General features: G+C 44.6%; 1 protein-coding gene across 7 annotated transcripts in view; it reads left to right on the top strand.

Annotated features, from left to right (window-relative positions):
• Positions 1 to 12010, top strand: part of CLIC6 (chloride intracellular channel 6) — a 32788-nt gene extending 20778 nt beyond the window's left edge. For 6 of the 7 annotated variants that reach the window (XM_049835182.1, XM_049835183.1, XM_049835186.1 and 3 more), the window contains 5 exons: positions 5514 to 5623; positions 6069 to 6194; positions 7432 to 7538; positions 8516 to 8697; positions 10114 to 12010. In XM_049835182.1, the coding sequence (XP_049691139.1) occupies positions 5514 to 5623; positions 6069 to 6194; positions 7432 to 7538; positions 8516 to 8697; positions 10114 to 10275 (687 nt within the window). In that variant the 3' untranslated portion in view covers positions 10276 to 12010. Of the gene's footprint in view, positions 1 to 4095; positions 4353 to 5513; positions 5624 to 6068; positions 6195 to 7431; positions 7539 to 8515; positions 8698 to 10113 lie in introns of those variants that run through there. The other variant, XM_049835188.1, reaches the window with a different exon arrangement.
• Positions 12011 to 16090: the final 4080 nt, after the last annotated feature.

Genomic DNA, 16090 nt, shown 5'->3' on the forward strand with positions numbered 1-16090 from the left:
TTAACCTTCAAAAGGAAACAAAAAGTCCAGGAAAAACAAATTCCACTCATCACAATTTTGAAGGCACAGAACATTTGAGGTCAATAGAAGAACCTTCAAAAACCTGGTTCCTGATATGTTTGGACAGAAACAGTTACAAAACAAATTCTTACAACAGCTTCAGGCGCAGAGCAACTCCAGCTCAGGGAGGGCCCAAACTACTGGCTTAAGAATGACGTACAGTGTGTGACTCCTGGGTAAAGTCACTGTAATTATCCCCTTGCTGTGGATAAGGTTGTGGAGGCAAGTCACCTCTTCAAGACCACTTGGGAAAGCAGAGCTGCTGAATCAAGGTGGTAGCAGCAGCAGCTCCAGAAACTGAATATAGATCTTTTGGGACCCTCTTTAATACCTTGTGCATAAGATCTTGCTGCCTATTGAAATTAGCCTAAGGCATGGTGGTGCTCCTACCCCTGAGCTTAAGCAGTAGTGGGAAGAAGGGTATGGAGAGCTTTTCTCTTTCCCAGCATCTTTGAGTAAGACCCAGAACAACAACAACAAAAAGATGGAAGAGAGTGTGGAACACTGGAAAAATGAATGAAAACAGGGAGTGTAGGCTACTAATCCCATTAAGTAATGGCACATGATTACAGAGAGCTGTCATAAGTTGATACTGTCACAGTACATGATCGCTGCCTAAGGCTCTGAATGAAAGCTTCTATGGACAGCCTGACATTCTTCTCCTCTGCAGCAACAGCTGTCTTAATTGTTTGATTAATGAACTCATTAAATCTCAGTATTACTAGAAAAAGCATATTGACCTCCTGACCAATCACAATTAAAATGTAAATGCCACCTATTCAAGACACTGGTTAGCCTTCTATTTAAGCAGCAGAAGAGCATAAATACCAGCTTTGTGTTTTGGGGATTGGCCCACTTCACCCACAAGATCTGGATGTTAATGTCACAACAATTGCAGGTGGAGGCCAACTTGCAGCATTACCTACAATTACAGCAACATTTGCCTAGTTATTAAGATTATAACCAGTCTGGAAACACAATCGTCCATTGAATCAACAGCAAGAGACTCCAACTGACTTCACCTGAGTTAAGATTTCACCCTGCATCATCATTAAGCACAACAGTGAGGAAGTGTAATTAAATTCTGTGCGTGTACCCAGCACAGCTCAAAGTTACACATCCCTGAGTGGTGGTGTGGAGAAAAATGCAGGGAGTTTTGCTCCCAGTCTGCAATGCCCTTAGCTGTGCTATCTTCCTGGGTGTATTAATATGGGACAGGCGGGTCTCTTCTGGTTCTCTTACTGCTGTCACTGCAAGGTAAGATGTTGACACACGCTTCTGTAAAATGGCCACCCTTGCTTTGTTGGAAAGTACATTGCGTACGATGATGGCATACTTCAGCTATTGTCATGTTGCTCGATACAGAGCTATAAAGCTATTTCAGTTTCCCAGCTTGTGATTTTTGAGTGGCTGGTGTCATCATGGCAGACACTGTTTGGAAACTTGAACAAACACCTTTGGCACGTGTCATTGATGCTCTGATGTCCAGTAGGAATTGTAGCTCCCCGGATTAGATGAGCTGAGTTAGGAGAACAGAGTTGTCTCATGTAAGCCAAAATGCAAGTTGACATATCTGAAGGCATTTTATCTGGCTGTATTCACCCTGTTTTCTGCAGCAGGCCAAAATATCCATGTTCTGGGCTTTCAGCAAAGGTTATAGGAAACTAGCGTCTTTGAGCTGCCAGGTCAAACTGTGGCAAGGTCTGAATCAGATTTGGTGTTCAAGGTCTTGCAGTCACTTCAGACTACTGGTCGCTGTTACAGTAGTGAAAGTTTAATCACTGCTTGTGCTGTTGTATGGGCTACTGTAATTTGCCTCCAGCTCTGCAGAACTGAAGGAAACCTGGATATATCTATCACCAGCCCTGGCGTGGCGAGTCTAGAGATTTGTCCTCTTACCCAGAGCTCAAGTCCCTGGGGATTAACTGGCTTTGAGCTTCCTAAAGCTCGATGTGGTTCACCAGCTTCCCAGTTGTCCCCACCTGAATGGCTGCTGCCTCCTTTACCATAGAACCTCTCAGTTGAGGCTTTTGCCTGAGTAACTCCTGAAACCTGCCTGTTGTTCACAGTCCGGGCACAGCAACCCTAGAGGATATGGCCCTGTCTTAGATGTTGGGGTGTACTACACAGCCTGGGTAGCATGGGCTTTTAGAATAGATTTATATTAATAAAGTGCACCAATGATTTCGCAAGGAAACTGCTCAGAAGACTTCCTCCTTAGCCTGTGCGAAGGATCATGGCCACATCAGAAATGGGGAAACATCCTAGTCTCTGTGAATTTATTTTCTGCTGTAAAAGCTAAGTGCTTACCATAACCACTGGGGACAGCAAAGCTGGGCAAACACTGCAGCTCTTCACTAGAGATTGTGGTACCTGCATTGCACAGAACACAGCTAAGATAGCAGTACACTATTAATGTCCCTTGTAGGCAACATGGGAGAGGAGACAGCACAGTATGTGAAGGTCAGATGCCTTTCAGACTTTGTCGGCATGTTTAACACCATCAGAACTAGCCCACAGAAGTAGTCAAAAAAGTCATTACAGTTGGCAGAGCATTGCTGTAATTAGCGATGCTTAATCCCCTGTTTTATTCAATTCCTCGGTGTTCAAATGATTTTTTTTAGTCTTTGTGAAAGGTTTCTAGCGGACTGAGAGGAGTGAAGGTAAAAGGCTGAGAGATTCGCTGTTTGCTGTTTTATCCATTGCAAAATAGAAAAACAGTAGTGCTGTAGTAAATTTTCCTCCCAAGTAGGTATGGACATAAAAAGTTTGCACTTAGAAGCAAGCCAGGAGGTTGCTTCTGTAACATCTCCAGGGCTGCCAGTCCCTCACCTTCTTTGTTGCCTATGTGTCATCCCAGTTAAGGACAAACCGGGACTCAGTGCCTGCTTCGTGCCTGTGTTTGTCACAGTAACATGTCTGTCCTGACCTGGATCTCTGACTCTGCCTATGGACGTTTCCCCAGAAGAGCAGGCTGGGGCTGCTGCATCTGGCTCTCTGAAATGCACTGTCACCAAGGTGATGGGGGACAAAATGAAGCAACAACCACGTTTCCTTAGCTCCATCAGTAAAAGTTAGAGGAAGGCAAAATTTTAGTATTTAATGACCAGCTGATCAGGAAAAGTTCACCCTGCTGTCACTCTTGATCACATAGCTCTTCTTGACCACAGAGCTATCTGGAATGTTCTCCAAATGGTACATGAACCCTGGTGAGATAACTTACTTTTTCCTATCAAAGGCTGAATGAAAATATCAAATGAGTTGTAGGAACTGTTTTTCTTGCCAATTCTTTCTTCCCCCAGACCACAGCAGTCTGCTAGTGTAGGATTATTTCATCACTGACTTAGCGTAATGGTTGAAATTCCTCTACAATAAACCATTTAAGACACCAAAGCACAGGTTGGTACCAGGCTGGGCTGCTGTCCCCTCAGTGTCCCGCTCAAGGGGTTTCCCTGAGAGCCCACTTTGGGTGAAGAGTTGGCTGTTGGCAGCACAGCTTATGAGAGCGCAGCGGGCTGGGAAGCGGTTGCAGCAGCACCCCCGTGGCCAGAGAGCGAGGAGCAGCTGGAAAGGAGACAGCGGGAGCTAAATCATCGCCAGAGATACTGGCCTGCCTCCTCCAGACATGGCACATCTGAAATGATGTCCCCTGGCTGCTGCTTGTCCCCTCAGTGCAGCCTGGCAGAGGGCGGAGGTGCCCATCGCTAGCACTGAGGGGTCACAGTAATACCCTTCCCCCCTCTTTTTCCTTGGGGGGTGGGTAAAACTTGACATTAAGAGGCAGGTTGAGAAAAAATGGTGGTGTCGTGTATTTAGCTGTGTTTTAAGCACATGCTAGCAACATTTGTTGTCTCATTTTTACAAAATACACAGTAGTTTTCTATCTTCTTGTCGCTGTAAACTGTACAGCACTGGAAAGCAGTGCTCTGAGTAGGAGGAAAAATACAATCGTAGCTTTTGACCAGCTTTCATTTTTGCCACCTACGAAACAAGACTTTTCTAACACAGCAGTCCAGCTGTTTGGCATTTCTAAAAGTTTTCATCCCCTGGCAGTGTTTAAGGCAATAGGCTATTCTGGTTTTCACTACCAAGAAAGCCAGTGGTTGTCACAGTACCAGAGGCAGAAAGCAACAGAGAGTTATCAGAGGAGAATCCTTCAGGCTGATAGGGAGAATAAGACAGTTTATCAAGCCGCAGGAACGTCCCTCCTCATCTGTCCCTTAATCTCCATGGCAGAAACCTGCCTGCTCCAGGCCAGGTGCTCGTTTCCAGACATAGAGCTCTTTGTGAAGGTGAGTGTTGTAAAGCAATCCAATGGCAATGTTTGTTTATGGAGAGCTTTTTACTATATTTGAGATTCATTTGATAACGTTGAGGAAGGTAAAAGAACAAGCAGAACTGGTTTCATTAATGTGTGTTGTTTGTATGTAAGGTCTGCAAAACTTAATGAACTAACCTATTAACTAAGTAAATGATACACCTGTTTTTTTCTTCTGCGTCCTTACATATAATCTAAGTTTTAAAACTGCGCTTTAGGAGAATCACATAAAGAGCTTAAGAATTAGACCTCTGATCTCTTCCAGCAATGTTGCATGAAGCCTAACTTAACCAATAGCAACTATACAAGACTTCACCTGATTTTAACTAAGCCTTTTAAGAAAATGCAATACAAAGTACATGAGAGCAACACTTCTGTGGCCACATGTACAGTGAGTTGCACCTATAATGCTTTACACTGACACCTGATGGTTCGTTCAGCCAAAAAGGAAAGACCATCATTACAGGGGCACACAGAAAGAGAGGTTACGTGACTTGGATGCAGCCACACTTCAGTCTTAAAAGTGGGAGCCTTGGGTCTATAACAAGGAGGGATTACCCAGGGGGGATGCAGCATTTGTGTTTCATTAGTCCTCAGTTCAGCAAAGCACAGAGATGGGTGGGTTCAGCTGGAGCAAGGCTACTGCCGAACTTCTCTCCTCTGGGGCCCACACAGCTGCTTAGTTTGAGATTCTTAATTATTTTATTTATTCTGTTTATTCCCTTGAGTGCTTTAGACATTACATTACAGTTTATGCTGGTAAATCTTTCTCTATTTGTTTCCTGTGATCATAAACTGATTTAACTTGTTTTAATCTTGCAGTGACTTAGGTAGATTTATGTTCACATAGACAAATGAGGTGGAGACTATTTCCTTTGGAAGGACTGCGGTGATTTCAATTTTGTTTTCTAACTTATGGCAGTATTCATTATGCATTTTAATGAAAAACTACATCTCCAGGATGACAGGATTCTTCATCATATCTAACTTTGCATGAAAATACATATTAGTAGAAATGAGTAACATGCTATACGTACTCGTAGCAGATCTGGGTTTTCTGCTTTCCTACTGCATCTGCTATCAAAATGTGCTATCGTCAGAGATGAATGTATGCCTTTTTTTTTTTTAATTGTAGGCTGGCAGTGATGGGGAAAGTATTGGAAATTGCCCGTTCTCTCAGCGTCTCTTTATGATTCTGTGGCTAAAAGGTGTCATATTTAATGTCACAACTGTGGATTTGAAAAGGTGAGATTGTATCCAGAGTTCTCCTTTTCAGAACAACTTTTCCAAAACAGTGATTTTAAAGGGTGACTCTCTTCTGATAGATTTGAAATGTGCACCGTGCCTTGGCATTACATTAACAGTCCGGATGCCTAATTCCTCTTTAGGGTTCACTAGTATAAAGTGGACTAAGTCCTTTGAAGCTGTTGAGATTTTAATCTGTTTTGCAGTAGGTCTCTGTAACATAACACAGAAGTTCTGGGTTTGTTTTAAGCATTTCAGAGCACATTCAGATATGGGCTAGCGAATTCTCACACCACCGGTGTGAGGCAGCTGGCTAAGTTTTATTTTGTAAGAAAGATGTATAGCAGCCTGCTATTTTAAAGGTGAAACAGTTAGTTGCAATTAAGGACAGAAATTGCAAATGTGGCTCCTGTTGTGATTAACCCCATCTCTTTCCTCCCATCAGAAAGCCTGCTGACCTGCAGAACCTGGCCCCGGGAACAAACCCCCCTTTCATGACATTTGATGGTGAAGTGAAAACCGATGTCAATAAGATCGAGGAGTTCTTGGAAGAAAAGCTAGCTCCGCCCCGGTACCGTATTCCTGGCCGCTTCTCTTGCTTTCAGCCCCTCACGGCCCTCGACAGGGGTCAGCGACCAAACCCCTTCGGTTTCGGCGGGTCAGGCTCTCCACGAGGCTGCACGTGTTATAATTGCATGTGGGAGGCTCGGGAGGGCTGGTCTGGCCGCTGCAGTGGAGCTTGCAGGGAGGGGTAACTTCAACTGGCGTGAAACAGTGCTGAAGCCTGGCACCGTGCAGGGGGTGTCCCTGGGGTGTCCCCGAGACGCTGGCTGCGCTCCTCCCGCTGCCCTCGCCTTTGCCCTGAGTTCCCTGCTCTGCCACCACAGTCACTCCCAAGGCACGAAATCCACCCCACTGTAGCAAGCGTGTGCAGAAAGCTGCGTGCCGCTGCAGAAACCTGACCTCTTTTCCTCCGCTTGTGTGGGTTTGAGGTTTCTCTCTTTACACTGTACAAATAATTACACTTGCTGGGAGCAGGTAGTTGGAAGAAAAGGGCAGTGAAAGCCTCCCACATGGTAGACGTGCTGGGGCTCATTTTGAGTGGCCGGGTGGGCCCATCTTAGCACACGGACGGGTCTGAGTTTCGGACTCGTCGTTCCCCACCCCAGCAGCTCTTCCCACGTCTACCCGAACCCCACTGTCCCACCATCATGACCAGCAGCATCATGTCCCCCACCCACCCACCTTCTCTCTCCCCTGGGACAGCAGCCCTGCTCTGCAGCGCTCCCTTCTCAAGCAGCCGAACCTGACTTAAACGAGGCAAGCAGCTGCTCCCCTCCGCTTTTCCCTTCCTATCCGCCCCTGGCAGCAACAGCTGCTGGACTGGCCGCTCCGAGCTTGCTCACGCACACGCGAGTGGGCCAGGCGCGGAGGCTGCGAGGAGCAGCAGCAGCTGTGGCCAACAGGGACTTTCCCTCCGCTCCTTCTCATGGCAGGAGCCACGCTCCACGCAGCCTCACCTCCAGTGGAGGAGGCCTGGGAGAGGCACTGGGCTGTCTGGGTGGTGTTTGCAAGCATGAACAGTCATTTCCCCATCTCCCTCAGGAAAAGGAGGTCATCCACATGGTTTAACTATGGTTTAAATTTGCACTTGCTAAGTGATTTTTAGTTCAGGAAGGTTCCCTTTGAAAGTCCGGTGTGGCTGTATATTGTGACACTACAGTGTAAATAATGTATATTAAATAATTAGTGGAGATGGAAATAAAGGCTAGTCATATAACTTCTTTTTGTTTCTTTTAACTCCTCAGGTATCCCAAACTTGCACCAAACCACCCTGAGTCTAACTCTGCAGGAAATGATGTCTTTGCAAAATTCTCTGCGTTCATAAAGAACCCGAGAAAAGATGCTAACGAACGTATGTGCTGCAGTCCTTACGTCAGCCCTGATAGTTAGTGGAAGAAATTAGAGCTGTACAGTTCTGGCACACTGTGCTGGAGATATCCCATTTACAGCTTAGGTTAAACAGTCATTTTCCAGAGCATAAAGGCTGTGGAGATCTATTCACTCTCTTCTTTGAGGATTCCCAAAGTTAGTTTACACAGATACCACTGTCAGCAGGGGAGCACCAACTCCAGCTCCTCCTCGTTTCGTCAGCTCTCAAACTCCTAACATTGCACCTTGCCCACAGCTCTGCTAGAAGCACAGCCCGCTTGAACTGAGACCTTACCTTTCTACTCTATTTCTGCAAATAATGAGGACTCTAGCCCCATGGCACATGTCTCTAGAGCAGAACCCTCACAACCACCATGGATTAGCTCATCTCTGCCCTCCAGCTGTCAGCCCTGTTCTCTTTGCTCTTCCCTTCTCCCCTCTTCACAGTGGCAAAGGGGCACCACCAGCCCACGAAAAGCCCAGCCAACCTTTGCCAGCCTCTGCTGCCCTGACCCCACTCCTGTATGCTCAGCCAGAAGCACGGGACTCAGAGTCCAGTTTCCCGTACACCCCAAAGTGGCATCCCAGTGGCTTGCTGTCGTAGCTCCCAGCCTTGCTGTCCTGCCCGTGGGCAGGCACTTGCCCCGTGGCTCCCAAGACGAGAGTCAAGGTGAAGGCAGAGCCACTCTGCAAAAACACACTCTGCAAAGGTGTTTGAGGAGCCATTTCTGGTAACACAGCCCCAGTCTGATTTTTCTCAGAACCCCCCTTTAGCTACTTAAAGCTCTTATCCCAGCATTAACTTTTAAGCTTAGGATAAAGGAATTGCAGGAGTTGGCATGGCCGGGTGTCTGTGAGCTGGGTTGGTGCCAGGAGACAGGATGCAGGAGTTGCCTTTCTGCTCGGTGTCAGAGAGACCTTGGTACAAGCTTGAATGACCTTTTTATTGTCTTAACCTAGATTTGGAAAAATCTTTGCTTAAAGCCCTGAGGAAGCTGGACAACTATTTAAATAGCCCCTTGCCTGATGAAATTGACGCTTACAGCACTGAGGAGATCACTGTTTCCAGCCGGAAATTCCTGGATGGAGATGAGCTCACCTTAGCGGATTGCAACCTCCTACCAAAGCTCCATATAATCAAGGTTTGCATTTGCTTTTTAGCTTCCTGAAAAGAAGGGTGTCAGAGAAGCTCAAGTCCTTTTCTGAAAGGCAGAGGAATCCTTTATCTGTTCTGAGGCCACACAGTAGCTGTGTAGGGACACTGAACACTAATGCACAAGGCCATTTCATTACAGCATGGCTAGGCAGGTCCTCACATTGGTGACTCTGGAGCTGGAATATCTGGTTTCATATCTGGACTGTGACTGCACTTGCTAAGACTCTTACAAGTATGAAATGAGTGCTATGTTCAGTGCTGTAGAGAAGTGTTTTCATTTGCATTTTATATGCAAAGTGCATACGACCATGGACCAGTAAGGTTAAATTATTTTGCCCATGCCCATGCCAATTCAACAGGCCAGCAAAAGCTGAAATTCAAACCTGTCTCTCCCACCTTTAATCCAAAACTCTTTCTTTGCTGAATACCACCACTAGTATCAATAATGCTGGCAAGGTAGCCACCACCCACTGCTTTCCAGCCAAAGCTCTTAGCCTCTTCTTGCAGGGCTGTGGAGCATCTACATAGACCTAACAGTCCTGGTGACCAAGATGTTTGGGTGTTGTCACAACCTGTTCCTAGGCTACTCTGGAGCCAACCAGGCTCTGGAAGAGAAACGGCCATACTGGAAATTCATTGGATTTCAAACAAATGAGGTCACTTCACAAAGTTTTTTTGGACTACGATTTTGTCAGAGGATGAGTGGATTGAATTTCTTTCTGACACCTCCACAAGTGAAACATTTCCCCAGAGATGTTCTGGTTGAACCTATTCCAGAGCACAGCAAGGGAATGAGCCCTTTCCCATGCCCACGCAAAGCTCATGCACAGCAAAGCTCGAGACTTAGCAAGGGTCAGCAGAGCCAATACAGGGAGAATCACCTTATGTCAGGTGAATGTCTGAAGGATGATGAAGGATGAACATCACACCATCCTTGCTGGCCAACACAGAGGGGTTAGATATTGGCCAATAGTTGTTTTGCCTACCCATTTGAAATTTAGTATTTTAATTCAAGTTTTTCCTTTCTGTTTCAGTCAAAGTATCCAAGTATGGGCCAGTTTATTACTGTAAGATTATTCTGTTAATTCTGGTTTATGCTAGCTCCTTTGCTGTTTTAAGCTGTATCTCTTCCAGGTGTGGTCTACTGGTCCACATAGCTCTGCATAGCTCTAGCAGAATATTTATACCAAATGAATCCTTTTAAGTGAGTTAGCTTCTTAGCTAGCTTTCTTCATCCCATGTCTTCTCCTTTTTTTGTCTTTCCTTCTCCTTTCCCCCTACGTTGCATATAATGACAGACTTACGCATTGAACATTTGAAATGGGCATAAAGAATAGATTAGATTTGGGTTTTTTGCAGATCATGTGTGTAATGATATTTTTCTTTTTTCTTTTAATAAAAGGTTGTTGCAAAAAAATATAGAAATTTTGATTTTCCACCTGAAATGACAGGGATTTCAAGATACTTGAACAATGCATATGCAAGAGATGAATTTACAAACACTTGTCCCGCTGATCAAGAAATTGAGTATGCGTATTTGGATGTTGCAAAGAGAATGAAGTAAACAGAAGATGCCTCCATTCTTTATTGCTTCTGAGATTTAGATGGGCACGAGCCAAGATGGAAAAAACAAAAGCCAGCATACATTCTGCAGTGTAATGTTAAGTTCTGCTATTGGCCAATCCTTCTTTTATAATGATTGTATAGCATTATTTGCTCATTCTTAAATTATGTATGTATATGTTTGTGTGTCTGTACAGATGTCTGCACACATGAATGTCTGGTGTGCGTCCCAAGTTAAAGGCATCAGTCAATATTAAAGCATTTGTTGAAGTTAGGGAAACAGTGTAGGTCACACAATTATAGCAATACTACAGACTAGTGACTTGCGCTAAATTGCTGAATTTTGAGACGAAATAGCCCTGTTTCTAACACACATTTAACCTGTCATTATTGCTGCCTCTGATCTCTGTTTCACAGTTGTTGCCAAACTTCACAGTTACTGGGAGGGTGTCTGTTTGCTTCTCTGCAGGCCTCGGAGGGCCACAAGCCAGCAGCTGGTGCCCATGCAGCACCCTGGTTAACCCAGGAGAGAGGCCAGCCTGTTGGTGGGACCACATCTGACGTCCCAGAAGCCCTCTCCTCTGTGCTAGACACCTGCAAGGCAGGTCAACGAAGAACAACTCCTTTTCATTTTGCGTGAGTCTTCTTTGGTATTAAAAATAAATAAATAATTAAAAAATTTCCTGCCTTCTCCTCTCTCAGGGCTGCAGAACCCATTGAACTTCCCTCCTGGTGCTCCCAAAGAGAGGAACGCAGACTGTCACTGGCCTATGGACTATCTGATAATAGATATTTGACAAGGGAGGAGGGAGAGAAATGGGTGAACATCTGTCCCCAGCAAGTGATGTAGGATTTCTTCGTCATCCTTCCATGACTCTCATTTTGTTTTGGAAAGCAAAGAGGAGGAGAGGGTCTAAGAAAGAAACAGTCCTTCTCTGTACTTACTTTTCCTGGTTCAGCTCCAACATACTGGCTTTCTCAGGGCAGCTGTTAGGACTTCATTGCTGAGAGCTTTACAGCTGATCAGGCAGGTATCTATCAGGAATGAGGTAGACCTACCTCCTGCCTTAGGCAGGGGATGGATTAGTTGAACCCCTCCAGCCTTGCATGAGTCTGTGTTCAAGGCAGTCACTACTGGTGAGAAACGCCCTTTAGCCTGGCATCAGGGAGCACACTATTAGAGATCTGTGGACTATGAAAAGTGACGTCCACAGCTGCTTTCTGCTGAGCAGGCCCTCAGCAAGCACATAGGAACAGAGGGTGCGATGCTTTAGTCATAGGGTCTACCTGGAAATTTCTTCTGATGGATTTTGCCTGTGTGTACAAAATAGCTATACCCACAAGAAGACTCTTACAGACTAGACATTCATCCTTTCCTATGTCAAACATACACTTGAATCCTAACAAAGCATTACTTAACAGTAATAGTCAGTATCAGACACATTGTGTCTGTGGTGTCTTCATCTTACACACTACACAGTTCTGATGCAAATGTGCTATCATCACAATTATTTGCAAGCAGAGTTAAATGTGCAGTTTTAATTTGCCTTTAGAGAAAACAGACACAATACCTTTCCCCTCCCAGCCTCAACTGTGAACTCTCATACCTGGGTTGATATCTGAGCAGTCACTCATCACGTATTACTAACTGTTACTTTGTATTTTCAAATACATACATACATATATATATATATATATAAAATATATAAAAAATGAAATCTGTATACTCTTTTCATATGCCTTACAAATTTAAATAGAAAATATACAAATTCATAAGTAATTTGAACAGTGTTCTGTCTTTATTTCCTTGGTAATTTCCTGGTAAGCTGCATTGCAACAATGGCCTAGATTTTAAGGAATACAAAGCAAAATTTAACCCAACTTTCATTTGTTTTGGAGCAATCGTGTATGTCGCAGACCTGCAGTGAGATCTTGGGAGCAATACATACTGGCCGTGCGCATTTACTGATGAATAAAAAACCAAAGGGCCAGTGTGTAATCCTTGTCCTAGACGAGCCACCTACCACAAACTGTCCCATATCCACACAGGTTTGGGGCTGGACACATTTGTAACTGTTTGGTCTTGGGGACATCCACTTGGGATGATCCAAAACAGCCAGGGACTGCCCATGCTGCTCAGCAGCTCTTGCAGCAATCCAAATGCATGAGATGGCTCCTGGCCCTCTCTTGCTTCTCGCCCTACATATGGTTATGGCTGTTTATCATCAATAAATAACAGAGCCTGGGCTATTCCCTGGCCCTGACAGCATGTAGCAATGTGTGGTTCACACCTGTACGGCTCTTTTCTACCTCCTGAAAACAGGGTGGCCATGCTGGTTGTGGGGAAGAGTACCTATCTCCAAATCACGCCTGGACGTTGGTGAGAGCAACGCTCTTCGGCGCAGGTCAGGCTATTTGTAACAGAAGTCTTGAGGTTGGTGAAGATGAATGAAAATGTGCATGTGAAACCACTAAAAGAAACAGAAAAACAAGGGTTGAAAAAATGAATAGGTTAATCGCTACAGGGCATTGTAGAAGTAAATTCATTCAAAGGACCTGGTAGCAAGAAAGCAAAGAACAAACTGAAGCCTCAAGCTAAGGTAAAGAGATGAGGAGGAGCAGGAGGGGTGCCATAAAACATCCTGATAAAGAAAACAGAACAATGGGAAGCAGGAATTTTGTCTTTGACTTAAAGATCCTGACAGATCCCTAGGGGGTATAAAAGGCACCTCCAGAAAACAGTTTGTTGTCCACAGCGAAGAACCCAAGAGCCATTCCAGGACCCGACATCCAGTGGCACTGGCCTGCCGCCTCACACACAGACTGTCCAGGTGTAGATGGGGACACCAAAAGTGAGTAAAATACGTGCCGTTTAGAATAAATATCACCCTTTTATTCCATAAGGTCCCACGCTGGCTTCCTTTCCCTGGCCCCACGGTAACAACCACCCCGTAGGCAGGCCCTGCCTGCTTTCCAAACCCAAACACAGCACCCGTGTCTGTGTCCAGGGTGGGCTGCAGCTCAGGAGAGCTGGTGTGCCAGGGCTCAGCCGAGCCCATCACCGTTCACCCTTACTGACTGAAAAGGGCAAGAGCCCGATCTGCCTGAAACACCGTGCTGCTTTGTGTCATGCCCATGTTTATGGTTTATAGACACAATGAAACTTCTTTTTGCTCCAGATCATTCATTTAACCTCCTCACCCTGTTCTCTTTTTCTAAGGCTTCATCAGAATCATATGCCTGCACTTCCAGTACTGTCAGGTGAAGGGAAAAAAAGCTTCAGACACTTAGCAAACAGAGGTGGGGTTTTTTCCTTAAAATCTGACGTTGCTTGGAAGGATATTTGATTAAATGCTTGTGGCCACTGATAGTTTTGAAACCTAATGTTTTCTGGTTTCCTTATTCCTCTTAGTCATGCAAAAGAAGTTTATGGCTCCAGCCCTCCACAATGGATTGTTGGGCACACATGATGCTACCTAAACCAGCATGTTATGGTTGGTGTTTGCATATATCTGGCAACACAGGGAGGAGATGTGGGTAAAGAAGCCATAGAAATGACCCAGTGTATCAGAAAACTGCAGTTACTTCATTTGTCCTGGGACGGGGTGAGCTAAAGTGTCCGCACAATTCCACAGTAAAAGAATCTGTATCTTCTACACATATTGAGTGTCTGAGTCTGGCCCTTCTTAAAATACATTATTTTAAGAAAATACCTTTGTCCACATTAGAGTTATTCTGTTTTCAAAAGACCATTGAAAGATTTTTTTAAACAATTTACTGGGGAAGAAATTAGATGAGATAAAGGGAGAGAGAAAGCAAGCTGTGGTGTTAACAGTGTCACCAGCTGCCTGAGTGGCCTTGACATGCACTAAGTTGTAATATCTAGACAGAGATTTGTAGTGCTTGATCCCATGCCAGGGCAGGGGTCATATTCCATTATTTAAAGGCATGTTTGCAGAGAGAGAGCTCCTGATTTCCAAGTAGTTATTAGCGCAAGTAGTCTTCTGTGTGGTGTTGCTTGTACAGAAAATGCTTTTATTATCATTTTCAATACAATATTTTACATGTCCCTTTTATACACCTATTATACGCAAGGCAAATATGATTAGACAGTTACTTTATTAATTGTATTTCTTGTGTAATTCTACTTGTGTAGAAAACTCTTCAAAGTTTGAAGGTTTCTTTCTCAGCTTCAGTATCTTAGTCTTCAGCATGACCCATCAACTTGAAGGTTAAACACTATTTACGCTCAACGCAGTATTTCCAAAAGCAAGCTGAAATAAATCAAATGCAGGGTAACTAACTAATGCATTTCCTCCAATGGATTTAAAAAAAAAATAGCTTCAAAGCAATGAAAAAATAAACCTCATGAAAGAAAGTTAGTATTCCTCATCCATATCAACATGCTATTTGTTTGAGTATAAGCAAATATCTAAATTTCACAAGCCCCTTAAAACTGGCTGAAGTTTAGTTTAAAAGCCATTTTTTTCCTAGGTTATTAGGAAGGTTATTTCTAAGCTGTCAAGAACCTGTAATCAACTGCTAAGTTGAGGCATGATCCTGAAAGTTCAAGTCAACAGAAACTATCCACAGCATGGTAGAGCCAAAGCTAGGTTAGCAAACATCCCTCTCAACCAGCCACTCCAAGTACTAGTATCACCCAATCGCTGCCAGCCCCGCAGACGCCGCCCATGGACCCTTAAAAGCTACTTAAAGGTTCATAGTGTGTCCTGGTTTCAGCTGGGATAGAGTTAACTGTCTTCCTAGTAGCTGGTACAGTGCTGTGTTTTGAGTTCAGTGTGCGAAGAATGTTGATAACACGGATGTTTTCAGTTGGTGCTCAGTAGTGTTTAGTCTAAAGTCAAGGATTTCTCATCCTCAGCCAGCGAGAAAGCTGGAGGGGCACAAGAAGTTGGCACAGGACAGAGCCAGGGCAGCTGACCCAAACTGGCCAACGGTGTATTCCATACCATGGGACGTCCCATCTAGTATAGGAACTGGGAGTGGGGGTGGGGAATCGCCACTCAGGGACTGGCTGGGTGTCGGTCGGCGGGTGGTGAGCAATTGCCCTGCGCATCATTTGTACATTCCAATCCTTTTATTACTACTGTTGTCATTTTATTAGTGTTATCGTTATCATTATTAGTTTCTTCTTTTCTGTTCTATTAAACCGTTCTTATCTCAACCCAGGAGTTTTACTTTTTTTTCCTGATTTTCTCCCCCATCCCACTGGATGGCGGGGGGGAGTGAGTGAGCGGCTGCGTGGTGCTTAGTTGCTGGCTGGGGTTAAACCACGACAAGTGGTTCTGTGGACACTCACCGTGACTTTACTGACCACGCGTGGGAGCTGCTGCCCTACAAACTGAGTTTCCTGGTGAGAGATCCTGAACACCTGACAGGGCTCGGAGAGCTGAGGTTTGCCACACGGCTCACTGCTACGTTCTCCTGTCAGCAGCCTTAACTAGCATCATATCCCTGACCTACTCTTAGTTGTCTCATGTGACAAAGACCCAAATGCAGGCCCTGCTCATGAGCGATGGGGTAAAGCAAGCTGGTTGCTAATGCACAGCTCAGACCAGCATTCAGTTTTCCTTCACTAGAAAACTGCAAAGAAGTGAAGGAGCAAGGTTTTTCCAGGTCCTGGTCTAAATTGGACTCCTGCTGATTAAGATGTTTTTACTGATGAGCAGAATGCAAACAGAAAAATCTCTTCTGGAAATGAACTAAAGGAAACAAGAGCCTTATTTCAAAATTTGAAAATTGTTCAACTTTTTGATTAAATCAAAGCAATGAACTGAAATCAAAATAAATGTTCC

The sequence above is a fragment of the Accipiter gentilis genome, chromosome 32 (genome assembly GCF_929443795.1).
Source record: "Accipiter gentilis chromosome 32, bAccGen1.1, whole genome shotgun sequence".
In the NCBI taxonomy this organism is placed as follows: domain Eukaryota; kingdom Metazoa; phylum Chordata; class Aves; order Accipitriformes; family Accipitridae; genus Astur; species Astur gentilis.